The sequence below is a fragment of the Polistes fuscatus genome, unplaced genomic scaffold (assembly GCF_010416935.1).
Source record: "Polistes fuscatus isolate 324 unplaced genomic scaffold, CU_Pfus_HIC Scaffold7, whole genome shotgun sequence".
In the NCBI taxonomy this organism is placed as follows: Eukaryota; Metazoa; Arthropoda; class Insecta; order Hymenoptera; family Vespidae; genus Polistes; species Polistes fuscatus.
The window spans coordinates 9,745,392-9,772,406 of NW_025113151.1; the positions used below are offsets into that span (position 1 = coordinate 9,745,392).

Below are 27,015 nucleotides of genomic sequence, written 5' to 3' on the forward strand. Positions count from 1 at the left end.
TGCGAAAATAAATTTGATTTGAAAACAAAATCTGTCGAACCCTTTGAGTCCCAATAATAAAAAAAAAAAAAAAAATATTCGAGCAAACGAAGGGTCGTCAATTATTTGTTTATTTTATTTGTTCTATTTATCAATGATATTATAATAAAAAAATGCTAATGTTCCTGCGCTTTAATAAAATATTATATCGAATAATAATTTTCAATCGCGGTGTTGCTTTGAAATATTATGGGACTGAAAGGGACACGAATAATTACATTTGATATAATAATAATAATATGTCGTTAGGTATTCTCGGAACGAAAGAATATAGAAAACCGGAATGGGTAACACAGATGGAAGAAATGCAAGAAGCACTAAGAGGTAAGAATCAATTGGAATTGTCTGATTGCATGCCGAGTGAAACCGAATGCAGTTTGATTGATCATGATAGTGTAAAAAAAAAAACAATTGTTTGGAAAAAAGATAAGTCAAGGACGACCGATGAAAATGTTTCGATGAAAACTATCGACGAGAGTAAAAATACGATTGAAATTTCAAAGAAATTGTACGTCTCCAACAAACGTTTGAATTCGATCGAAATGAAAAGCGAATTAGGTGACACGTATTTAGATAATTCGGGATATACTGTTAACGTAAAAACCATGACGGAAAATAATATGAAAGAATTGCACAGAAAGTTACAAAAAATTGAATCGAATCTTTCGCAATTGAACGAACAATCCGAAATACAAATGAAAAATATGAAAATTGATAGGAGACGTGATAAAAAGGAAACGAATAATTTAATCGAAGTATCCGATAGAACGGAAGAAGAAACGAAAGGAAAAATAAATCTGATGAAAATTTCGAGTTCGAAAGTTTTGGTAAAAGATCAAAGATCAAAAATTAACGATAATCTTGTTGAACAATTAACACATTTGACTGATGATAATATAAATATAAAAACGCGATTAGTATCGTCATTGAAAGGGCAACATTCGAGTATTATAGATTCGTCGAATAAATCTAACAAAGAATTGAACAAACAAAGATCTAACAAATCACAATCATCGTCATCGCCAACTAGATCATCTTTTTCGATTAAACAAACGTCTACTAACGAAAAATCATTGATCAATATTACACGAGTAACCCATCAACACGAAGATAAAACGAAGAAAAACGAATTACACGAAATTGTCGCGAAGGGCGACGCGACTATGAAAAAAGTTAAACCGAAAATCACGTTGGACTTCGATGAATTTCCACCGCCAAAATTGGAAAGAAAAATTCAAGGTCAGTCAGATTTCAATGTCGAACGTGGAACATATTTAAACGTACCCGAAGTTGCATTTTATTTATCCCCTATCGAGGAAAACAACGAAACGTTGTCCAACAATGATCAAAGTAAATTTGATTTTCGATTTAACAAAATTCCCATGCAAGGAAATTCATCTGCAAGGAAAGAATTAAAAATGGACAATGTTAAATACGAGCACGCTAGAAAATATCATACTTATCCAAAATCTCGAATACCAGTACCAAGATGGTCGAAGGAACGACACTTTGGTAATTTGACCATGGATTCAAGGATGTATCCTTTGGAACCCAGAGAAATTGAGTTAGAAGCATTCCAACAATTGCATACAGCCGACAGTCAAGAGGAATTGCAAGAATTTTTGCTTTTGGAAAGTCAATGCAGTGGAAATCTTGGTTTAGCGAGCAACATATCAACGTCAGAAGAAGTTACGTACGAGCATCATCATAGTGAAGATGAAAGGGGGACAATGTCAGGTATATTATTATCATCACTAACACAGACAAATATTTCTTTCTATTTAAACATTATATTTTGCACGATATTTTGTGTGTGTACGTTTGTGTTTTTCATCTAATCAGATTACTGACATTGGGATCATGCCAATCAAGCGATCATCATTATTATAATCAGGTACTAAATATTATATATATATATATATATCGATTAATTCGTACGATATTATTTTATGTGGATATAAATTTATGATTACTTTTATTTCAGCCACGCAATCCATACCACGATTTATTCAAGAAATAACAGACGCTTATGTTAATGAAGGAGAAAAAGTTATATTTGAATGCATGTATTCCGGTAATCCTGTTCCAGGTAATATTTTAGTATTAAATAACATCATATACATAATGATTACATTTTTTAACTATGATAAGAACGACGAATTAATTTACAATAATTATTTAAATTATATAAAATATTTTTGTATTCCTGCGATAAATCCGATTAAAATGTTAAATAGAAATGTATTATATTTTTGATACGATTTAACGATACGTATTTATTTCTAACCCAGACGTTGTTTGGTACAAAAATGACAAATTGATAATGAATACGGAAAATATTAAAATTCGTATAATCGATCAAGAGAAGAAAACTACTCTGACCATTTTGAGAGCAACCAGAGATGACGAAGCTACTTACGTTTGTAAAGCTAGGAGTGATATCGGTTTGGCAGTAACAAAAGCAAAATTACGCGTGACTGGTAAGAATATAATAATATTATAATAGTAATCCCCCCCTCTTGATAAATTAATAATGATAATTAATAACGTCAGGCACTGAAATTGAATGGAAACCGGAGTCGGAAGACGAAGCCGAAGAGGTTGTCGAAGTGAAACAAAAGAAAGTAATTAAAAAGAAGAAACCAGAATTGAAAAAGGCCAAGGAATTGAAAGAAAAGGTTAAAACGGAACGCATTAAAGTTGATAAGAAAGAAATCTTTACGGAAGAACCGATTGGTACAGAACAACCCGAAGACAAGTGAGCATAATATTTGAAATAAAATAAATAACCAAAAATAATTTAACAATTACTGAACATTTAATATCGTTATCTACGTTGTTACGTTTGTATTTTTAGGAAAATCGTGGATATCGAAGAAACACAAGTACTGGAGAGTGCAACAACCTTCGAAGAAAGAACGAAAGAGGTAATTGAAATATTTTCCAATGAATAAAAATCAAATGAAATCGTAATAATGAAATGATTTTTTCATTGATAACGTTGTGGCAGGTATCACGGGCTAAAAAGATCGTACCCGTTCAAGAACCGGTGATAACCGAAGCAACGGCTTCGATGAAGAAGATCGATGACAAAAAACCACGAGAAAAAGATTGGCCAAAGGAAAAAGCAAAACCCGTAATCGAGGAACGCGAGAGTACGTTGATAGTATCGGAAATAAGACCGGAAGATGTTGCACCTGATTTCAAAGTGGAAAGAACGATTGATCGTGCTAGAGAAACGACTAGTGAAATAATGGAAACAATTTCTGTATCCGAGGTACGTACAGAGACCGACGTACAAGAAATCAAACGAATTGATACTAAACAGAAGAAAGCTAAGAAAGTTATAACTCAAGGACAACAACAAGTTGAGATAACACAGGTTAAAACCGAAGAAATGATTGAAGAAAAGCCCAAGAAAAAGAAGAAAGGTGAAAAGATGAGAATACGCGAGGAAGAGGTGATAACCGTTGAAGAAATCCTTGAAAAGGAAAGAGAACACATTGCCAGGGAAGTTGAAGAAATCCTTGAGGTTCTTCAGGCAAAAGAATTTGGACCTGGTGAAAGTCCATTACGAGAATTAGCAACCATTGGTTATCTCGTACGCCAAGGTGTCTCGGTTACGGAAATAAACGAGAGTCTTTACACTACTGACAAGTTTCCAGCATTGAGAACACCCGATGCACAAAATGCATTAGTCCAATTGGTCGAACGCGAAGGTCACGGGCCTCTTATCAGTCAAGTGTTAACTGAAGAAACAACCACGGATGAAAGTATCGTAGCAGCGACTATTGGGTTCAGGGCTTTTATGAGAATGATCGAATTGCAACATGCAACCGTGGAGGAAGTTATTACGCATTTCGTACCTGAGGACTTCCGTCCACGTGCTTGGGAAGTCACTGAAGTGACTGAGGTACGAATTACGAATTCCCAAGAGATGATTATCTTCAATTTTATTTGAATATAATATTATACTTAACGTACTTTTTCAAAAATAATGGCCACTTATGCAACATGTGTGTACGCGATGATACTATTCAAGATTATTATTAATTATATGTTAGGATATATGAATTAAAATATCATTTTTTAGATTAATAATAATTATGGGCTTTGTTAGGAAGGCAAGAATTAAGAATTAAATTAAGAAACACCAATAATATTTTTAAAACGTTTGATTGTGTAGATATAAGGTGGCCATTTTAAAGTGTTTTAATTGAAATAATTATTTTCGATTGTTATAATAAAATGTCTTTAGGTTGAGACCGAGCAACACGTTATGGAAAGAATCGATGCCGTCCATAAGACAGAAGTCCATATCATGGGTAAGTTTAGATTGCGTGGTGTGACATTTTTTTTAAAACTAATTATACCAAATTGTACATGGATTGTTTTTATCTAATTTTCTACGCTACTTCTTATTATTTTTATTTTTATTGAATGACTTAATATAAGCGTTTATTAATTTATTGTTATATCATAATAATAATAATTATTATTATTATTATATTATGCCATATACTTAAGTGTATTTAATTAAATTAAGCGTTTAACATGTTTGATATTAAAAAAATGATTGTTGCTTCTTAACGTGAAATGGATAAACTTAATATTAATTGTTTTATTTCTTTTTTTTTTTTTTTTAATTATTATTATTTCTTTCTATCTATCTACGTTGTATATTTATAATCGTTGAATAAATATTATTACAAATATCTGTGCCATAACCCGCCTGCGTTTGATTTCTTTGTTGTATTTTCTTATCTCTGTTCCCTTAAAATGCAACAGCAACGACGGAAAACATTTTCTGATTGCAGAAAGAAGAGACGAGAGGAAAGCCATTCTCAAGCAGGATATTCAAGAAATTAAAGGTTTGATAGAACGAGTTACGATGCATGGGTTAATTAATAATATCATTATTTTGATAAACGCGGATAAACGATCAATTTGTTTTTCTTTTTTTTATGTTTTTTTTTTTATCATTAATTATGCCATTATATAATTTATCATCATTCGCGATGGTGTAATTAATACCACGTTTATTTTATTAAAAATAAATATAATAGGTAAATAAAATTTGCTAGATAAAAGTTAAAATTTGAACTATGGTATTAATTTCGCTATCTATCATAATTATTTTTTTTTTATCCATCGTATCTCTACGAACACAAGAAAAAAAAAAATACGAGATAAAAAAAGAGAAGGTGGATTTATTTTGTATATTTAAAAAAAGAAAATGAAAAAAAAAAATATAGAAAATAATATTCACAAATCATTTTTATTAACCAGTTTAAAAAAAAAAACAGAAAATTGATATCATTTTAAGGATACGCTTTTCTACGTTTGATCTTTTTATTCTTTCAGATCTGCATGAAGCTTTACTATGATCGAATCAAAATTCCAGTGCAATTTGATTTCTGCTTAAGCCGCTATGCTTTCCACGCGCAATAACCTAATTATATCCAAATTATTAATTATTCTCCCAACAAAAAAATAAAAAAACAACAAAATACCATTTATCCAAATCACGCCTCGAGTAGTATTGCAGCTATAAAATGAAAAAAAAAAAAAAACAAAGAGCTTCGCTATATGCCGAAACGTAAATAAATGTAAGTAGATGCAATTACTAATTAATAATTATAATTGGTGCTTTTATAGTGATTTGTTGTTTGTCAATGAACTTTCTTTTTCTCATTAATCCTAATAGTTAACTTGTCAACGTATCATCAAATGATCATATACGAAAAAAAAAAAAAAAAAAAAAATTGAAAATTCCAAAAGTAATTCCAAATATTATTAGAAGTTATATAATTAACTTCTCCAACTATTTTATCTATTAAGTTATATACATATTCATTCACAGCAACATTTGGTGTGTTTTTCTTCTTCTTCTTCTTCTTCTTATTCTTATTCTTATTCTTATTCTTCTATGATAGTATTAATTTTAATCAAACATATATTAAGTAGAGAACGATAAAATTTGCAAAAATAACTTTGTAATATATAACAATGATATTATTCCGTTGGTGTCTATGTTGGTTTGACTTCTTTGAAAAAACTTTCATCTTTTCTTTACAATCATTACAATTTTCCATTTCTACATTCACATATTACTTGTTTATCAAGCAACGCATGACACTTGCCTGTACATAAATGACACAGCACAAACATTCCAAAAATGTCGTAATTAAAATCGGCCCCTTTCCCCCTAAGCAATTTTTTTTAATCGAATTATTAAAGATCCATTACAATCATTAACAAATATAATATTATACTTTACAAAATATACATAAAAAAATATATCGAATAAAAATATATACGACATCGTTGGAAAACGATTATTAAACAGCATAAAACACGTATTACTCGTTTTTGTTCGTTTTTAATTGTTCGTTGGTTTTTTTCTCTTTTTTCTAGCTCGTGTAGGTTGTATTCACGTTTCGTTGAATAAAAAGCACGATCTTGTATGAAAAAAAACAAATAAAAAAAAATAAAAAAAAAGATTCATTTTACATGAATTATGTCGACCAATTACACTAATATTATAAAATACTCTTTTGCACAAAAAAACACAAGACAATTTTTATTTATTTATTATATGTATATATACTCATAGAAAATAATTAATATTATATTATATTGTATGAATATATCATAATATCCGAACAAAGCACTAGCCATGACTCGTGTAAAATGAATCGTATGAGCGTTTTTTCTTTCTTTTAGCATAACTATCTGATTCGTCGCATGAAGTATGCAAGAGTGTATAAATAAATCTATATATGTAGGCAAAAGGAAAGGGAGGCGGAAAGAAAACTACTAAAAAGCTAGTTGAAATTAAAACCAAAAAAAAAAAAAAATAAATTAGCAGAAGTAGAGGTTAACACATTGATAAAAAAAAAAAGAAAAAAAAAACACATATCGCGTCTTACACATAAAATCTCACATACTTTCCGCAGAATACGAGGACACACGGCAGGCACACACAACACTACGCAAGCGAAAAGATAGAAAACCGAAGGATCGCATTGAAGATAAACCGCAGGATAGGGATGAGGGGGTGGTACAGGTAGTAGAAATCGAGGAAATCCAAGAGATTGAAAAGGACAGGAAGAAGAAGAAAGAGGACGTAGAAGAAGAAGAAGAAGAAGAAGAAATAATTGTCATTGAGAAGGATTCTAAAGGCAGACTGATTCCAAAAGATAAAGTAGATATCGTTAAAAAGGTAACGGATAAGATAAAAGATGAGAAAAAGGAGATTGAAGAAGAGATAATAGAGGAAGAAATAATTCGTAAACGTAAACAATTGAAAGCAAAGAAACCGAATATCGGTGAGGATGAAATACAATTGGAAGAAGTCGAAGAATTTGAAATAAAACGAGATAAATCAATGCCTACTGTTATATTAAACGTACCTGGTCAACTTCACGAGGTTGTACCTTTCAATCGTACAGTTGAACAGGCTCCGGGTAAACCCAAAGTTGAGAAAGCTCAGCTAGCCGTTGACACGGTCAGTGCGCTCACTGAACATCTTCAACCTGTACAAGAAAAAGAAATTGATAGTGTTGACGTTAAAAAACCGATCGAACAAAAAGCATCGGTTTCAGTTTCGATAGTTGAACCTTATTCTATTACGGAAACTAATGTTCAAGCTACGGCTGCTGAATTTTTAGATAAATTTAAACCGAATACTTATGAAGCTATTCCAGGTGTTACGCCATCCGAAAGTTTGATGGTAAGCGAAATATTAACCAACGATGCAGATTTATCCGATTTAACGTTGAGCAAACCTGAAATTGCTAGAACAGCTGATACCAGTTTGACCCTGCAAGAAGCTAAAACAATTTCTGAAACGTTGGTCAGTCAGAACGAAGTACCCACCGAAGATTTCGTTTCACCGCTTACGGCAAAAGCCGAGGATAATTTCTTGCCTCAAGTTGGGTTATCCGTTTACGAGGTTCAAGAAGGCTTGCTAGAGGACAAACTTGAAATCGTTAAAAATATTCCTACGAAGCCTAGGGTCAATGTTACGACTACCGAGCCGCTTATTGTAGAAGAAGTTTGCGCCGAGGATAAACCTGGAAAATATTATCCAGAATTGATAGTACCCACGGAAGTAGCAACGCAATCGATCATAGCTCAAAAGCAAAGGGTCACCGAAGAATTACACGCACCCGAAAAGGAAGGTGAATACGTACCAGGCAAATTGCCACCTAGTCAAAAAGCTCAAATTGGTATTTCTTACGACAACGAGACGGCCATAGTTCAGCAAAATTTAATTCAAGAAAGCGAAGGCATTTTTGTTCCCGATAGAAAAACGGACACTTTCGAGGCAACCGATAAAATCACTCTGTTGGAAGGTGTAACAGTGTCTACCGTTGATACCCATCAAAAAGAAACTGACCTTAAAGTAGAAGAAAATAAAACGGTACAAGCTAATTTGAGCGTCATAGAAATAACTTCAGCTACCACCGTAGAAACGATTACTTCGGAAAAGGAACAAGATTATCAACCGGATGAAAAACCGGTTACCAAACTTGCCGAAACATCGATCTCAACGTTGGAAATTGGTTCTGTCACCAGTACGATGGTGCAAGAATCGGAAGGACCGTACAGCATCGATCAAAAGCCAACAGCATTTTTGGCAGAAACGTCGATTAGACCCGAAGAATATTTACAAATATCTCAAGTACAAACAGCCGATTATCCGTCTGATTTTAAAGATGAATTAAAATACGTATCGGAAAGTGGTAACTTAACCGTAGAATTAACGGAAGCTAAAATAATACACGAAACTCTTACCCACGATAAGGAATCCAAATTGGAGGAAACAACGAAACCCGAAGAACGTACGATTGCAACCTCGTACGATGCGATGCGAGGTGTGGAAGTGTTCCAGACGACTTCGATAGAAAAAGAAAGTGAATTGAAGATATTCGAATTACCGGAATCCCATCACGGTAAAACTGTGCCAACTCATCCGGTCGTATCGCTACAAATCGAGGAAACTCATCCCGAAGATAACGTTGGCGAAGTTGTCAAAGAAATTCCATCATCTGCTGTAGCTGCAATAGGTGCTGTAAGCTTACAGGAAACCATAGTAAAAGAAACAGTACCAGCTGAAGGATTAGCTCCAGTAAAAGATGACAAAGTTGTTGATATGAAAAAAGCTGAAATAACTATAGACGAAATCGAAAGTGTTCATACAACCATGATCGTGACCAGTGAAAAGGAAGCAGAGTATACTACGGTATCCGACGTCAAAGGAGCATTCGCTACGACAGATTTTATAACGCACAATGCACCGATATCCGAGGAAGTTAGAACCGAATCTCCGACTAACGAATTTGTCCCGCAGGAAAGACCAGCGTCAAGGACAGCTGAGGAATCACGGATACCTCTTGAAAGTATCTCGGTAGAGGTACAAGAAACAGCCGAGAAAGAGGATATTTACAATATCGATGTAAAACCGGAACAGAAAATTGCCAATGTAGATTATACGGAAGCTAAAAGTGGATTAAGTATTCTTGAAATTGTAACTCACGATAAAGAGATGACTTATGCACCTATGGAGAAGACAAAGGATTATACAGTTCAAACATCGATAACTGGTCATACCATAGCATTGCAATCAGAAACATTAATACAACAATCTACCGGTTCGATAGCTGATGAAATTCCTAAAACGGGAAAGGCAATTCAACAACAAGAAGCTTTAGAAGAATTGATCGTAACAGAAACGAATATTGCGGAAACGGGTAAACCGAGAGAAGTGGACGTACGTCCTGTCGAACAAAGCGCGGAAGTTGAATTTTGTACGAGACCGGAAACGTTAATGGTCAGCGAAATTACGGCCATGTTGAATGAAGAAAAATTATCCATCGAAGAAGTACCGAAGGAACGTAAAGTGGCTATGAACATAAGCGATACGCACGAGGTTGCAGAAATGCAAGAAACTGTTCTCGCTAGCAACGTAAATATTCTGAAGGAAGACAAACCGAAAGAGGAAAGTGCAACTCAGGAACAAAGTGGATTGAATATCGTACAACAAACTGAAGTATCAATTTCCGAAAAGGAATCACCGTTGGAGGCCGACGTTAAACCGGAAAGCAAAAAGGTGGGAGTCACTTTCGAAGAAGGCGAGGGTCTTGAAATTGTCATGACGCATCCTGAGGAAAAAGAAGGACGATTCGACGAAGAATCTAAACCAAAAGGTGTCGAGGCAAGCGTAGATATTATTACGCAAAATGTGGCATCTACGTTTGAGATAATGAGCGATACTGATTTGTCCAAATTATCTATCGAGCCTGCCAAAACAGCGCAATCGCAAACCACTTTCTTACCATTCGAAACTACCATTTCTGAACAAGTGGAAACTACGGAAAGGGAAGCTCCATTATCAGAAATTCAACCGTTCGACAAAAAAGCTACGCTTGAATTTATCATGGGTGAAAGTGTGATAGTTTCTTCGGTAATACCTGGAGACAAGGAGAGTACTTTGCCAACGGAAGAAAAACCAGAATCAAAATCGGTAACGTTCGACATACCCACACACGTGGTAGCTCAAACTAGCGAAACAACCACCACGGATAACATCGCTGATTTCAAACGGGAAGAAGTAACATCCGTCACGGCTACCACGGATCACGTTACTTTCCGTAGTTTGATCACATCGGAAATATCAACCGGTGATTTGGAACAACCCCTTCCTACGTTCGTCAAACCTGAGGATAAAATGGTTAATGTTACGTTCGATGAAGAACACGGAGTAACCATATTAGAAACCATAACGTCCGATAAAGAAAAAGATTATACACCGGCAGCATTTATCGAAGGTGAGAAAGCAGTGGCAGCTTTCGATGCTCACAAAGTTGCCCAACAGACAGAAATTACACCGGCAACGCATCCAGGAATTTTAGATATCTCAGCTCATACCGTTGCCGCAGCTAAAGAAGAACGTTTACCGTTCGAAAGTATCATACAAATGGAAACAATTATCTCGGAGACTGAAAAAGAATTTCAAGAAAAGCCTGTTATAGGTAATAAAGCGGAAGTAGGAATAAATGAACTGATTTCTGTAACAGAAAGTACAGAAATTGCGGCACACAAAGAAGATATTCTTGAGATACCGGATAAACCAATCGAAAAGAAGGCCGGTGTTCAAATAATAGGTCATCCAATAGCCGAGAAAGAAGAAATTACAGTAGACCTTAGCGTAGGAAAAGTAGAAGATTCTAAAACGTTAACGGTTATTGCAACACCTTCGAATGTTCCATTGGAAACAATAGTAACGTCAGAGATACAACCATCTGAATCTGAAACACCATTATCCAAAGATAAATTACCTATGCAAGCAACAGCAGAATTGGCTATGGAAGAGGAACAAAGTATACAAATATCAACAGTTATTACCGAAGATAAAGAGAACGAATACAAGCCAAAAGAAATGCCTGAAGTACGAAAAGCGGGAAAAACTTACGTGGAGGGTCACACGGTAGCCGAAACGATGATGCAAATTGTCGATCATACTACTGCAGAATTGATCAAAGAAAAATTATCCATGTCAACGGTGAAACCTGAACACATACCGTTGTTACCTCTAATCGAATCACAACCGATCGTTCAAGAAAGCGAAGATCAATTCTTACCAACGTCAATACCGGAAAATAAAACAGCTAACGTAGGTTTGGAATACGATAGAACAACTGTTACCGTATCCCAAGTGACTACCAATGAAAGGGAATCCGTTTACGTGCCCGAAGAACAACCATCGAAACATTCAGCTCTTCGTGGAATAGATTCGGGTCATGGAATTGCGGAAACGACTACAATAACTACCGAAGATTCGGTTGGTGAAGTTCACGTAAAGAAACCAGATGCAAAAACTGCAATCCCAACTCAGGAAGTGCAACAAAGTTTGTTAATAACTCAGGATATTCCTCAAGATCAAGAAGCACCATTTGAAGGAAAATTCAAACCAACCCCACACGAAATTCACACGTCGATAGAAGAAGGTAAACGCGTTACAACCGTCACTGAGGTTAACATATCTGACAAAGAGGACATTCTTACAACTTTCCAAGATAGAAGTCAAGAAGCTGTACCAAGTATTATTACTGGACACGAGGTTGCTGAAAAGACTGAAATTATAACTGATCTGAGCACGGGTAAATTGGATATAATTAAACCATCCTCGGCTGTAGCACAAATTGGACAAAAACCTTACGAAACGGTTCAATTGACCGAAGAGATTTTAGGCGAGAAGGAAATAGACACGGTTGAGAAAGTATCGTTAACTACGACTAAGGCACGAGTTGCTTTAGACGATAATAGATTCATAGCGATCACGGAAGCTACCGTTACGCAAGACGTAGAATCAGAACTTGTTTTGGAAAAGAAACCTGCCGAAAAAACGGCAATACCTTCGTTGGATGCTAAAGAAGTTGCTGAACAACTTGAAGTCAATTTACGCGAAGGTCTTGGCACGTTACCGGAAGCAACAAAACCAACTGTATCAGAAGCCCACCGTACTCAATCTATATTAGAATCAATAAACATCAACGAAACTATTCCCCAAGAACAAAGTTCGGTAATTTCGGATAAATTGGAACTCGACAAACGTAGCGCGGAAATTGCTTTCGTTGAAGAAAAAAGTATAATAATTGACACCGTAGTAACGCAGGATAAGGAAGATATAATGACGGTACCGGAATACACGCATGGTACCGCACAAATGAAATTAACGAGAATTGGAATGGACGTTGCCGAAACATCTGAATTATTAATAGAACAAAGTACTGGTTCTGTTAAGCCGTTTGAAAAGATTGAAATGAAAGCTCACACGAAACAAGACACGTTGGAGCCGTTAATCATCGAAGATATTCCTAGCGCCGAAAGCGAAGGTTTGTTCGATAAATATCCTAAAACAATTTCTAGTACTGCGAATACCATGTTTGAAGAGGGTCACAGTATTTCTGTAACCGAAGTGACCTCGGCTGAGATTGAAGAATCTTTACAAACCAAAGAACTTGCCCCATCTCAAACAGCTTCTTCAACGATCATTACGGAACATGGTACGATCGAAACAACGCTTATAGAATCCCAAGTTAACATACCTGAAAAGGATACCAAAGATCTAAGTGTAACGCCGCAAAAAGCAACAGCCTCGCGTGACACGTTCGAAAGTATTATCGTTGAACAAAAATTAGTCGAAGAAAGCGAGAAAACGTTCGAGGGTATTTTTAAACCATCCATGCAAAAGGCAGACATCGATTTCCAACAAAACAAACCTTTGCAAATATCCGAAATAATTACGGATGACAAGGAAGATGTATTTGATGTCGCACCTAAACGACAAGAGGTTAAAGCTACAACAGAAATTGGATTATTCGAAACGGTACAAAGATCATTGATAGAAGGCGTGCAAAACGTAGAAGAAATTCAAAAAGAAGAACCAATTTCTTCTCAGGCAACTTTATCGCAAATTCCCAGGGAGGCTGTTATCGAAACGGAAACGACGTTGGGCGAACGTGAGGATACATTCGAAGGAAAAGATTTTAAACCGACCGAACAGAAAGGAAAACCACAATACGAGGGATTAAGTACGGTTACGATTACCGAAGTCATTTCAAACGAGACCGAAGATATTTTGCCAGCATCGACCGTTCCAAAAGAACAAAAAGCACTTGCCAATTTGTTAAGTAAGGAAGCTATCGAAACATTACAAGTATTAACCGTAGGAACTGCCGAAGACATAACGGAACATCTTAAATTCGAGGAAAAACAAACGAAAGTAGAAGTAGAAGAATTTTCTAGCGTATCCGTTTCCGAGATAATCCTAAACGAAACGGAAGATACTCTATTGCAAAAGGAATTGCCGAAAGATCAAACGGCACAATTCAATATTTCCGGTAGAGAAGTAGCTGAAACAACCGAGGTAATGATTAGCACGGAAACCCAAGATTTAAGTACGAAAGTACCGAAAGAAGAAAAAGGTAAACCGGGTTTGGAAGAATTGACTCCGTTAACTGTCTCGCAAATAGTTTCGAACGAAGCTGAAACAACTTTGCCAAGTGCAGAAATGCCATCGGAAAAGGTAGCACAACCGAGTTTGTTGGGTAGAGATATCGCTGAAACTAGTCAAGTGTTTACTATGACAAGTGCCGAACAATTGGTATCAGTTGAAGAACCTGAAAAGCAGAAAGGTAAACCTGGTTTGGAAGAATTATCGTCTTTAACGGTTTCACAAATAATATCACACGAAGTGGAAGAAACAATGCCCAGTCCGGAAGTTCCTACCGAAAGAGAAGCACAACCAAATATCTTTGGTCGGGACGTGGCTGAAACGATGCAAGTTATGACCGTGACGAGTGCCGAACAATTCATTGAATCCAAATTACCCGACGAGCAAAAGGGTTATCCGAGTTTCGAGGAATTGTCACCGCTGACTATTTCTCAAATATTGTCCAACGAAATGGAAGACACATTGGCGACGTTGGAAAAACCTGCCGAGAAAACGGCACAACCGAGTTTCACCGGCAGAGATGTGGCCGAGATAAGTCAAATATTAACCATGACCAGTGCGGGAGAATTTTCTAAATCGATTAAACCGGGTGAACAAAAGGGAATACCTCAGTTAGAGGAATTAACTTCCGTATTAGTTTCCCAAGTGGTTTCTCACGAAAGCGAAGATGTTTTGCCGAGTCCAGAAGTACCGAATAAATTTATGGCAACGTCTTTATTATCTGGCAGAGAAGTTGCCGAGACTAGTCAAGTGTTATCTATGAGTAACGCCGAAGAATTGGGTAAACCTGAGATACCAAAAGAACAAAAAGGCAAAGCTCACTTCGAAGAATTAACATCCGTATCAGTATGTCAAATAGTATCGAACGAATCGGAAGAAACATTAATAAGTCCGGAAAAACCTGATCAAAAGATAGCAAAACCAAATTTGCTTACCAGAGAAGTAGCCGAGAAAACTGAAATCTTAACTGTCTCGACTGTCGAAGAAATGCCAAAACCGGAGAAACCGGAAAGTCAGAAAAGGAGACCCGAGGTAGAGGAATTCAGTTCCCTCGTAGTTTCCGAAGTGATTTTCAACGAAGCTGAAAAAACTTTACCAAGTCCGGATGTACCAACGGAACGTAAAGCATTCCCAAATATGTTGAGTGTCGAAGCCGCTGAAATATCCGAAGTATTAACGGTAACGAATGTCGACCAATTAGAAAAGCCCAAATTACCGGAAGGTCAAAAAGGTAAACCGCAATTGGAAGAATTAACGTCACTGTCAATATCAGAAGTTGCTACCAGTGAAATAGAAAAAGATCTTCCTACTCCTGAAGAACCAACAAAACAAACAGCATTGCCCAGTTTGTTCGGCAGGCAGGTTGCTCAAAAATCTCAAGTTATAACGTCATCAACTACGGAAACTCTTGCCGAAACAATTGCACCGGAAACCAAAAATATAATACCCGAACAGATACCTTACGAAACTTTTGAAGAAATTCAAACGGTTCCGCAAGAAAGTGAGCGCAACCTTGTCATAGATAAAACAATATCAATGGCAACTGCTGAGGTTACTTTCCGAACTTCCGAAAGTTTCGAAGTAACCCAAATTATGACGACCGAAAAAGAAACTAAACAAGAAGACAAAGAAACGATAAAGGAAGTCAGTGCATTGCCTGACGTCGTAAAGACAGAAGTTGCATTGAAAACTGAAGTTCACGTTGAAGATACAACCTCGGAGTTTAAAATTTCAAAGCCGGAAAGTAAAAAGGCTCGTGAATTAGAAGAACCTAAAGAGAGTATCATTGTTACGGAATTGGGAAATATTGGAGAATGCGAATCAGTCTTGCTAGAATCCGTAATGCCATTAACAAAGGTAGCAAATGTGTCAATTGAAGCTGATCGTCTGACAAATGTAATAGGTGAGTATTATTACAATAAATTTACATGACAATTGCTGACCATTGGACGTGACAACATTCAGAAATGACCAACTGAGACAATATCCTAACATATGAATCGGAAAACAGATTTTTATCTTTAATAAAAAAAAAAGACACAAAAGCATTTTAATAAATTACATTGATGAATAAATAATTAAAAAACTGAACTATTTTAAAATAAAAAAGTATAAAAATGACGCGTATATGTATATATACAAATATATCTAATAATAAGTAAAAAAAATCGTGATAAATAGGTAAGTACGATAGAAAGTAGTTATCATAAAGAAAATAGTCAGGTAGAAGATAAGATACAAACTCATAATTAAATAATACATTCCAATAATCGGTCTGAAAACACAAAGATACAATACAATACACAAGTATACAAATTCATTACTAATATCACAAATATATTTTCATTATTAAAATAACCAATATCATATATTCGATTTAACGAGATTAATTAAATATCTGTATATACATTGTGTAAATTTAACAATGTAATATAGATAGACAGTTTATCAATAGATATTTCATTATTTTCAATGAAATTATTATGTAATAACATATATCCTAGAATAGTATGAAGGTATAATAAATGTATAGATCATTTAAAAATGAATCCTGAAAAGAATGCGTCGAAGAAGCATAGAAGTCAAACCAAATAAAGTAATCAACAAATTGTCAATTCATCCACATTCTTTGTCATATCACACTTGTTCTGTATACATTTCAGAAACAACAGAAGCACCAGTGCAACATGACACCATAATCACATTACCACACAAAACAAAACACGATATAAAAACACAACCATCGTTCGAATCTGATACCGAGGTGACTGAAGAATACACAACGAAATTTAGACGTGGCAGCAAGGATGAAGATACGGCAGCTATTAAAACTAAGAAAACGATAATAAGAAAGAAGAAACCAACGTTGGGAAAAGAAGAAGAAAATATTGTCGTTATCGAGGAAGAAATAGAAAATATTAAATCAACCTTACCACAAATACCGAAAAAACAATTCATGTCGATAGAAGAAATAACCGATGTTGTTACGGAAGAAGAAATAATACCTAGTAAGATAGAAGAAATCGAAGAAATTCCACTTGAGGATGACAAACTACCGGAAAAGAAAGTACCCAAAAAGAAAGAAAAGGTAGAAGAAAGTTTCGTAGCTGAAGTAACGATAGAAAGACCGATTGGGACAGCAACTGAGATGCCTGAAGAAACGATTGAGATAGTAGAAACTCCTACGAAAAAAATAATAACAAAGAGGAGAGCGAAAAAGGATAAGCCTACGGTTATAGTTCAAGAAATAATCGAAAAAACAGAAGACGAGACGAAGATGATGGAAAAGGAAAAGATAGTTGAGATAACTGAAACTCCGACGAAAAAGATTATAAAGAAGAAAAAGTCAAGAATCACTGAGACTGGAGTACCAGAAGAGGTTGTGGAGGAAATTGTAATTGAAAAGCCAAAAGAGGAACAGGCAAAACCACTTTTAGAAAAACTAGAAACAGCAAAAGAAGAAAAGCCTGAAGTAACAGAAATCATTGAAACACCTACAACTAAAATAGTAAAGAGGAAAAAGAAACCTACGAAGAAAGGTGAACGCGAGGTTATAACACAGGAGATTATACAGAAAACGCAAGATGAAATAGAGATAATGAAAGATCAACAGATTGTTGAAATAACTGAAACTCCAACGAAGAAAGTTATTAAAAAGAAGAAGACGAGAATTACAAAAGCAGGCGTACCAGAGGAGGTTGTAGAAGAGATTGTTATCGAAAAGCCTAAAGAGGAACAAGCCAAACCACTTTTGGAAGAACTAGAAACAGCAAAAGAGGAAAAGCCTGAAGTAATTGAGGTGATAGAAACACCAACAACAAGAATAGTTAAAAAGAAAAAGAAACCCACGAGAAAAGGTGAACGCGAGGTTATAACACAGGAGATTATACAGAAAACGCAAGATGAAATAGAAATAATGGAAGATCAACAGATCGTAGAGATCACTGAAACACCAAAGAGAAGAATAATAAAAAAGAAAAAGACTAGAGTAACTGAGGCTGGTGTACCAGAAGAGGTAGTAGAAGAGATAATTATTGAAAAGCCAAAAGAAGAACAGGCAAAACCACTTTTGGAAGAACTATTAACAGCAAAAGAGGAAAAGCCTGAAGTAATTGAGGTGATAGAAACACCAACAACAAGAATAGTTAAAAAGAAAAAGAAACCCACGAGAAAAGGTGAACGCGAGGTTATAACACAGGAGATTATACAGAAAACGCAAGATGAAATAGAAATAATGGAAGATCAACAGATCGTAGAGATCACTGAAACACCAAAGAGAAGAATAATAAAAAAGAAAAAGACTAGAGTTACTGAGGCTGGTGTACCAGAAGAGGTTGTGGAGGAAATTGTAATTGAAAAGCCAGAAGAGGAACAGGCAAAACCACTTTTGGAAGAACTAGTAACAGCAAAAGAGGAAAAGCCTGAAGTAATTGAGGTGATAGAAACACCAACAACTAGAATAGTTAAAAAGAAAAAGAAACCCACGAGAAAAGGTGAGCGTGAAGTTATAACACAGGAGATTATACAGAAAACGCAAGATGAAGTCGACATAATGGAGGAGCAGAAGATTGTAGAAATCACTGAAACGCCAACCAGAAAAGTCATCAAAAAGAAAAAGACAAGAATTACTGAGGCTGGTGTACCAGAAGAGGTAGTAGAAGAGATAATTATTGAAAAGCCAAAAGAAGAACAGGCAAAACCACTTTTGGAAGAGCTAGTAACAGCAAAAGAGGAAAAGCCTGAAGTAATTGAGGTGATAGAAACACCAACAACTAGAATAGTTAAAAAGAAAAAGAAACCCACAAGAAAAGGTGAGCGTGAAGTTATAACACAGGAGATTATACAGAAAACGCAAGATGAAATAGAAATAATGGAAGATCAACAGATCGTTGAGATCACTGAAACTCCAAAGAGAAGAATAATAAAAAAGAAAAAGACCAAAATAACTGAGGCTGGTGTACCAGAAGAGGTAGTAGAAGAGATAATTATTGAAAAGCCAAAAGAAGAACAGGCCAAACCAATTTTGGAAGAACTAGTAACAGCAAAAGAGGAAAAGCCTGAAGTAATTGAGGTGATAGAAACACCAACAACTAGAATAGTTAAAAAGAAAAAGAAACCAACAAGAAAAGGTGAACGTGAAGTTATAACACAGGAGATTATACAGAAAACGCAAGATGAAGTAGAGCTAATGGAGGAGCAGAAGATTGTAGAAATCACTGAAACGCCAACCAGAAAAGTCATCAAAAAGAAAAAGACAAGAATTACTGAGGCTGGTGTACCAGAAGAGGTTGTCGAAGAGATAATTATTGAAAAGCCAAAAGAAGAACAGGCCAAACCAATTTTGGAAGAACTAGTAACAGCAAAAGAGGAAAAGCCTGAAGTAATTGAGGTGATAGAAACACCTACAACTAGAATAGTTAAAAAGAAAAAGAAACCAACAAGAAAAGGTGAGCGTGAAGTTATAACACAGGAGATTATACAGAAAACGCAAGATGAAGTAGAGCTAATGGAGGAGCAGAAGATTGTAGAAATCACTGAAACGCCAACCAGAAAAGTCATCAAAAAGAAAAAGACAAGAATTACTGAGGCTGGTGTACCAGAAGAGGTTGTCGAAGAGATTATAATTGAAAAGCCTAAAGAGGAACAAGCTAAACCACTACTAGAAGAACTCAAAACTCCGAAAGAGGAGAAGCCAGAAGTTATAGAAATCATTGAAACTCCTACAACTAAAATAGTCAAGAGGAAAAAGAAACCTACAAAGAAAGGTGAAGCTACAGTGATTACTGAAGAGATTATTCAGAAGACTGGGGATGAGACAAAGATTATGGAAGATCAACAGATTGTTGAAATAACAGAAACTCCATCGAAAAAAGTTATTAAAAAGAAAAAGACAAGAATTACGAAGGCAGGCGTACCAGAAGAGTTTGTAGAAGAGATTGTAATTGAAAAACCTAAAGAGGAACAAGCTAAACCACTTCTAGAGGAATTAGAAACACCAAAAGAAGAAAAGCCAGAAGTAATTGAGGTGATAGAAACTCCTACAACTAAAATAGTTAAACGGAAAAAGAAACCTACTAGAAAAGGTGAGCCTACTGTGTTTACTGAAGAGATTATACAGAAATCGCAAGATGAAGTTCAAATTATGGAAGATCAACAGATCGTAGAAATCACAGAGACACCAACACGAAAAGTAATTAAAAAGAAGAAGACAAGAATTACAAAGGCGGGCGTACCAGAAGAGGTTGTCGAAGAGATTGTTATCGAAAAGCCTAAAGAGGAACAAGCTAAACCACTGGTGGAAGAATTAGAAACAGCGAAAGAGGAGAAGCCTGAAGTAATAGAAGTGATTGAAACACCTACAACTAAAATAGTTAAACGGAAAAAGAAACCTACTAGAAAAGGTGAGCCTACTGTGTTTACTGAAGAGATTATACAGAAAACGCAAGATGAAGTTCAAATTATGGAAGATCAACAGATCGTAGAAATCACAGAGACACCAACACGAAAAGTAATTAAAAAGAAAAAGACAAGAATTACAAAAGCGGGTGTACCAGAAGAAGTAGTAGAAGAGATAGTTATAGAAAAGCCTAAAGAAGAGCAAGCAATACCAGTTCTAGAAGAATTAGAAACCGCGAAAGAGGAGAAGCCTGAAGTAATTGAAGTCATAGAAACTCCAACAACGAGGACAGTAAAGAAGAAAAAGAAACCTACAAAGAAAGGTGAGAGTACTGTAATAACACAAGAAATCATACAGAAAACACAAGATGAAATGCAAATAATGGAAGATCAACAGATCGTAGAAATTACAGAGACACCAACACAAAAGGTTATCAAAAAGAAAAAGACAAGAATTACTGAAGCTGGTGTTCCAGAGGAGATTTTAGAAGAACTGGTGATAGAAAAGCCAAAGGAAGAACAAGCAATACCACTTCTAGAAAAACTGGAAACACCAAAAGAGGAGAAGCCCGAAGTAATTGAGGTGATAGAAACACCAACAACTAGAATAGTAAAAAAGAAAAAGAAACCCATGAGAAAAGGTGAGCGTGAAGTTATAACACAGGAGATCATACAGAAAACGCAAGATGAAATCGAGCTAATGGAGGAGCAGAAGATTGTAGAAATTACTGAAACACCAACCCGAAAGATTATTAAAAAGAAGAAGACTAGAATTACTGAGGCTGGTCTACCAGAAGAGGTTGTAGAAGAACTGGTCATTGAAAAGCCAAAGGAGGAGCAAGCTAAACCACTACTGGAAGAATTAGAAACTGCGAAAGAGGAAAAGCCTGAAGTAATTGAAGTGATAGAAACACCGACAACTAAAATAGTCAAGAGAAAAAAGAAACCTGCGAGAAAAGGTGAGCCGACTGTGTTTACTGAAGAGATTATACAGAAAACGCAAGATGAAGTGCAATACATGGAAGAGCAGAAGATCGTAGAAATAACTGAAACGCCCACCAAAAAAGTCATCAAAAAGAAAAAGACGAGGATAACTGAGGCAGGTGTACCAGAAGAGGTTGTAGAGGAAATCGTAATTGAAAAGCCTAAAGAGGAACAAGCTAAACCACTTCTGGAAGAATTAGAAACTGCGAAAGAGGAGAAGCCTGAAGTAATTGAAGTCATAGAAACTCCTACAACAAAGATAGTAAAGAAGAAAAAGAAACCAACGAAAAAAGGTGAACGCGAAGTTATAACACAGGAGATCATACAAAAAACGCAGGATGAAGTCCAGCTTATGGAAGAACAAAAAATAGTTGAAATTACTGAAACTCCTACCAGGAAAGTCATCAAAAAGAAAAAGACGAGGATAACTGAGGCAGGTGTACCAGAAGAGGTTGTAGAGGAAATTATAATTGAAAAGCCTAAAGAGGAACAAGCTAAACCACTTCTAGAAGAATTAGAAACTGCGAAAGAGGAGAAGCCTGAAGTAATTGAAGTCATAGAAACTCCTACAACAAAGATAGTAAAGAAGAAAAAGAAACCAACGAAAAAAGGTGAACGCGAAGTTATAACACAGGAGATCATTCAAAAAACGCAGGATGAAGTCCAGCTTATGGAAGAACAAAAAATAGTTGAAATCACTGAAACGCCTACCAGGAAAGTCATCAAAAAGAAAAAGACGAGAATTACTGAGGCTGGTGTACCAGAAGAGGTTGTCGAAGAGATTATAATTGAAAAGCCTAAAGAGGAACAAGCCAAACCACTTGTGGAAGAATTGGAAACTGCAAAAGAAGAAAAGCCTGAAGTAATAGAGATTATTGAAACACCTACAACTAAAATAGTTAAACGGAAAAAGAAACCTACGAAGAAAGGTGAACCCACTGTGATTACTGAAGAGATCATTCAGAAGACTGGAGATGAGGCAAAGGTTATGGAAGATCAACAGATTGTTGAAATAACTGAAACTCCAACGAAGAAAGTTATTAAAAAGAAGAAGACGAGAATTACGAAAGCAGGCGTACCAGAGGAGGTTGTAGAAGAGATTGTTATCGAAAAGCCTAAAGAGGAACAAGCCAAACCACTTGTGGAAGAATTAGAAACAGCAAAAGAAGAAAAGCCTGAAGTAATAGAGGTGATTGAAACTCCTACAACTAAAATAGTCAAAAGGAAAAAGAAACCTACGAAGAAAGGTGAGCCTACAGTGATTACTGAAGAGATCATTCAGAAGACTGGAGATGAAGCTAAGGTCATGGAAGATCAAAAGATTGTGGAAATTACTGAAACACCAACACAAAAGATTATTAAAAAGAAAAAGACGAGAATTACGAAAGCAGGCGTACCAGAGGAGGTTGTAGAAGAGATTGTTATCGAAAAGCCTAAAGAGGAACAAGCCAAACCACTTGTGGAAGAATTAGAAACAGCAAAAGAAGAAAAGCCTGAAGTAATAGAGGTGATTGAAACTCCTACAACTAAAATAGTCAAAAGGAAAAAGAAACCTACGAAGAAAGGTGAGCCTACAGTGATTACTGAAGAGATCATTCAGAAGACTGGAGATGAAGCTAAGGTCATGGAAGATCAAAAGATTGTGGAAATCACTGAAACACCAACACAAAAGATTATTAAAAAGAAGAAGACGAGAATTACAAAAGCAGGCGTACCAGAGGAGGTTGTAGAAGAGATCGTTATCGAAAAGCCTAAAGAGGATCAAGCCAAACCACTTGTGGAAGAATTGGAAACTGCAAAAGAAGAAAAGCCTGAAGTAATAGAGGTGATTGAAACTCCTACAACTAAAATAGTCAAAAGGAAAAAGAAACCTACGAAGAAAGGTGAGCCCACTGTGATTACTGAAGAGATCATTCAGAAGACTGGAGATGAGGCAAAGGTCATGGAAGATCAAAAGATCGTAGAAATCACTGAAACACCAACACAAAAGATTATCAAAAAGAAGAAGACGAAAATCACGAAAGCAGGCGTACCAGAGGAGTTTGTAGAAGAGATCGTTATCGAAAAGCCTAAAGAGGAACAAGCCAAACCACTTGTGGAAGAATTGGAAACTGCAAAAGAAGAAAAGCCTGAAGTAATAGAAGTGATTGAAACTCCTACAACTAAAATAGTCAAAAGGAAAAAGAAACCTACGAAGAAAGGTGAGCCTACAGTGATTACTGAAGAGATCATTCAGAAGACTGGAGATGAGGCAAAGGTTATGGAAGATCAACAGATTGTTGAAATAACTGAAACTCCAACGAAGAAAGTTATTAAAAAGAAGAAGACGAGAATTACGAAGGCAGGCGTACCAGAAGAGGTTGTCGAAGAGATTGTTATCGAAAAGCCTAAAGAGGAACAAGCCAAACCACTTGTGGAAGAATTGGAAACTGCAAAAGAAGAAAAGCCTGAAGTAATAGAAGTGATTGAAACTCCTACAACTAAAATAGTCAAAAGGAAAAAGAAACCTACGAAGAAAGGTGAACCCACTGTGATTACTGAAGAGATCATTCAGAAGACTGGAGATGAGGCAAAGGTCATGGAAGATCAAAAGATCGTGGAAATCACTGAAACACCAACTAAAAAAGTTATCAAGAAGAAAAAGACACGAATTTCCGAAGCTGGTGTTCCTGAGGATGTGGTGGAAGAGCTTGTAATAGAGAAACCGAAAGAAGAGCAGCTTGTTCCTCTCCTGGATGAAGATAAATCTGTTAAAATTTCAGAAGTTGTAACAGTAGAGGGCACTGAAACTCCTGTTGTAAAGAAAAAGAAAAAGAAGGTTCCGAAAAAAGATGAAATTGAAGAGTGGGTTGAGCCAGAATATGAAAAACCGATTTTGGAACCAATGCCAGAAAAAGTAGAGAAGGTTCCAAGGAAAAAGAAAGAAAAGAAGCCACTTGCTCCAGAGTTGCAAAAATTAGTTCCACAAAAGATTGAACGGAAGGAAATAAAACCAACTAAACTACAATATTCTAAACCCGAAGATGTTGTTCAATTTGGTACAGTCAAATTGAGAAAAGTTACAGTACCAAAGAAGAAAGAAACTAAACTACCAAAATTACCGAGGGTTTTATTGCGAAGTAGAATTACATACATTGGAGACTATCCACCAGAATTACAGAAACCACTTATTACATTACTCGAAGAAAATCCTGTTCAAGTTGGTATTTTATCCAGAAACGCGGAAGAAGCAATTAAGGTATTGAAGAAAAAGATTAAGAAGCCTAAATTACCGGAAAAAGTAATTACAGAACTTGAGAAATTGGATAAAGAATTCGAGAAATTGAAAGAAATTCCTTTAGAAGAAATAGAAGATAAATCGATATATGAACGTAAACCGAAAAAGAAGAAGGAAGAACCGGAGAAACCACAGAAATTGGTCAAACAGAAAGGGAAGGTTCCTGAACAGGAAGAACCTCAACCTGAAGAGATTAAATTAAAGAAAATACCCACGAAAGAAGTGGAAGAAACCGAAGAGACTCCAAAGAAATCTGTAAAAGAGGTCGAAGAAAAGGAAGAACCTAAAGAAAAGAAACGAAAGCCTAAAGTAAAACTTGAACACGAAGATTTCAAACCTACCGATTTCGATAGACCGGAGCTCGAGAAGTATGTACCAGAAGAAATTGAAAAACCAGAAGAACCAAAACCAGAACCAAAACAAAAACCATACGTTAAAGAGAAACGAAAGAAGCCTGATCAAGAAATCGAAGAAGTTCCAATTATTCCGGGTAAACCAAAATCTCCGGAGCCGGAAGAAGAACCTGAGGTGAAGTTTAGAATACCGCAAAAAGATAAACCAAAAGAAGAACCTGAAACTATAAAATTAAAAGGCTGGAAAAAGCCAAAACCGGAAGACGAAGGTGTGGACAAATACCCAAGTATAGAAGGTGAAGCTCCTCTTGAAATTCCGAAAGATGAAACGGAAGAAGATGTTACGATACGTAAAAAGAAACTGAAAAAGCCAAAGAAAAAAGCTGTTCCAGAAGAATCTCCTGAAGAAGGAGAAAAAGTTTCTTCCCGAGAAGAAAGTCCGGAAGAAGCAACGATTCAACCAGAGAAACCAGAAGAGATTCTGAAAGAGGAAGAAAAGCCCGTACCAGAAGAAGTAAAGGAGAAGCCTGTTCCTAAAAAGAAGAAAAAGAAGGTTCCTAAGAAAGATGAAATAGAAGAGTGGGTTGAGCCAGAATATGAGAGACCTGTGTTAGAACCAATGCCAGAAAAGATACAATGGGAACCAACGAAAAAGAAGAAGGAGAAGAAACCGTTAGCACCAGAACTCCAGAAACTAGTACCACAAAAGATAGAAAGGAAAGAAATTAAACCAACGAAATTGAAGTTCGCAGAACCTCAAGAAGCTGTACAATTTGGTTCAATAAAATTGAAGAAAGTAAAGACACCGAAGAGAAGGGAATCTGAAGTTGCAAAATTACCAAAAATATTATTACGCAGTAGAATCACGTTTATTGACGATTTTCCACCAAAAATACAGAAACCAGTGATCACGGAACTTGAAGAAAATCCTGTTCAAGTTGGTATTCTATCCAGAAATGCGGAAGAAGCAATGAAGGTATTGAAGAAAAAGTTTAAGAAGCCCAAATTGCCGGAAAAAGAAATTACAGAACTTGAGAAGTTGGATAAGGAATTCGAGAAATTGAAAGAAATTCCTTTAGAGGAAATAGAAGATAAATCGATATATGAACGTAAACCGAAAAAGAAGAAGGAAGAACCAGAGATACCAAAGAAATTGGTCAAACAGAAAGGTAAAGTTCCTGAACAGGAAGAACCGCAACCTGAAGAGATTAAATTAAAGAAAGTACCCACGAAAGAAGTGGAAGAAACCGAGGAGACTCCAAAGAAACCTGTAAAAGAGATCGAAGAAAAGGAAGAACCAAAAGAAAAGAAACGAAAGCCGAAAGTAAAACTTGAGCACGAAGATTTCAAACCTACCGAATTTGATAGACCGGAGCTCGAGAAGTATGTACCAGAAGAAATTGAAAAACCGGAAGAACCAAAACCAGAACCGAAACCAAAACCATACGTTAAAGAGAAACGAAAGAAACCTGATCAAGAAATCGAAGAAGTTCCAATTATTCCGGGTAAACCAAAATCTCCGGAACCGAAAGAAGAACCCGAGGTGAAGTTTAGAATACCGCAAAAAGATAAACCGGAAGAAGAACCGGAAAAGATCAAATTAAAAGGCTGGAAAAAAGACAAACCAGAAGATGAGAGTACAGAAGAATTCCCTGAAAAAGAAGAGGAAGAAATTCCGAAAGTTCCAAAAGATGAGATAGAAGAAGATGTTACGATACGTAAAACTAAGTTGAAGAAACCTAAGAAAAAAGCTGTCCCAGAAGAATCGGTTGTTACGGTAGAGAAAATTCCTACCGAGGAAGATAAAGATATTGAACAAGTGGAAGAAGACATAATTACGGAAGAAATTGTAGATAAGGTAGTGGTAAGGAAGAAAAAGAAAAAGGTTGACGATTCAGAGAAACCAGATAAAGTAAATGGCGTCCCATTAGGTAAGGATGAAA

The 27,015-nt window shown here is 35.9% G+C and overlaps 1 protein-coding gene and 1 long non-coding RNA gene across 10 annotated transcripts in view; one reads left to right on the forward strand and one right to left on the reverse strand.

The window, feature by feature from the left end:
• LOC122524059 overlaps positions 1-27,015 on the reverse strand; it is a 143,094-nt gene that overhangs the window by 97,687 nt on the left and 18,392 nt on the right. For both annotated transcript variants that reach the window (XR_006305450.1, XR_006305449.1), the window contains exon 2: positions 7,455-7,577. This is a non-coding gene — a long non-coding RNA (uncharacterized LOC122524059). The remainder of the gene's footprint in view (positions 1-7,454; positions 7,578-27,015) is intronic.
• The window catches only part of LOC122524056 (titin), an 89,570-nt gene that overhangs the window by 44,600 nt on the left and 17,955 nt on the right, over positions 1-27,015 (forward strand). For 4 of the 8 annotated variants that reach the window (XM_043646098.1, XM_043646102.1, XM_043646099.1 and 1 more), the window contains 9 exons: positions 289-363; positions 2,024-2,128; positions 2,331-2,519; positions 2,593-2,797; positions 2,897-2,966; positions 3,050-3,952; positions 4,298-4,364; positions 4,857-4,910; positions 16,726-27,003. In XM_043646098.1, the coding sequence (XP_043502033.1) occupies positions 289-363; positions 2,024-2,128; positions 2,331-2,519; positions 2,593-2,797; positions 2,897-2,966; positions 3,050-3,952; positions 4,298-4,364; positions 4,857-4,910; positions 16,726-27,003 (11,946 nt within the window). Of the gene's footprint in view, positions 1-288; positions 364-1,521; positions 1,777-1,881; positions 1,934-2,023; positions 2,129-2,330; positions 2,520-2,592; positions 2,798-2,896; positions 2,967-3,049; positions 3,953-4,297; positions 4,365-4,856; positions 4,911-6,998; positions 15,966-16,725; positions 27,004-27,015 lie in introns of those variants that run through there. The other 4 variants (XM_043646103.1, XM_043646101.1, XM_043646104.1 and 1 more) reach the window with 4 other exon arrangements.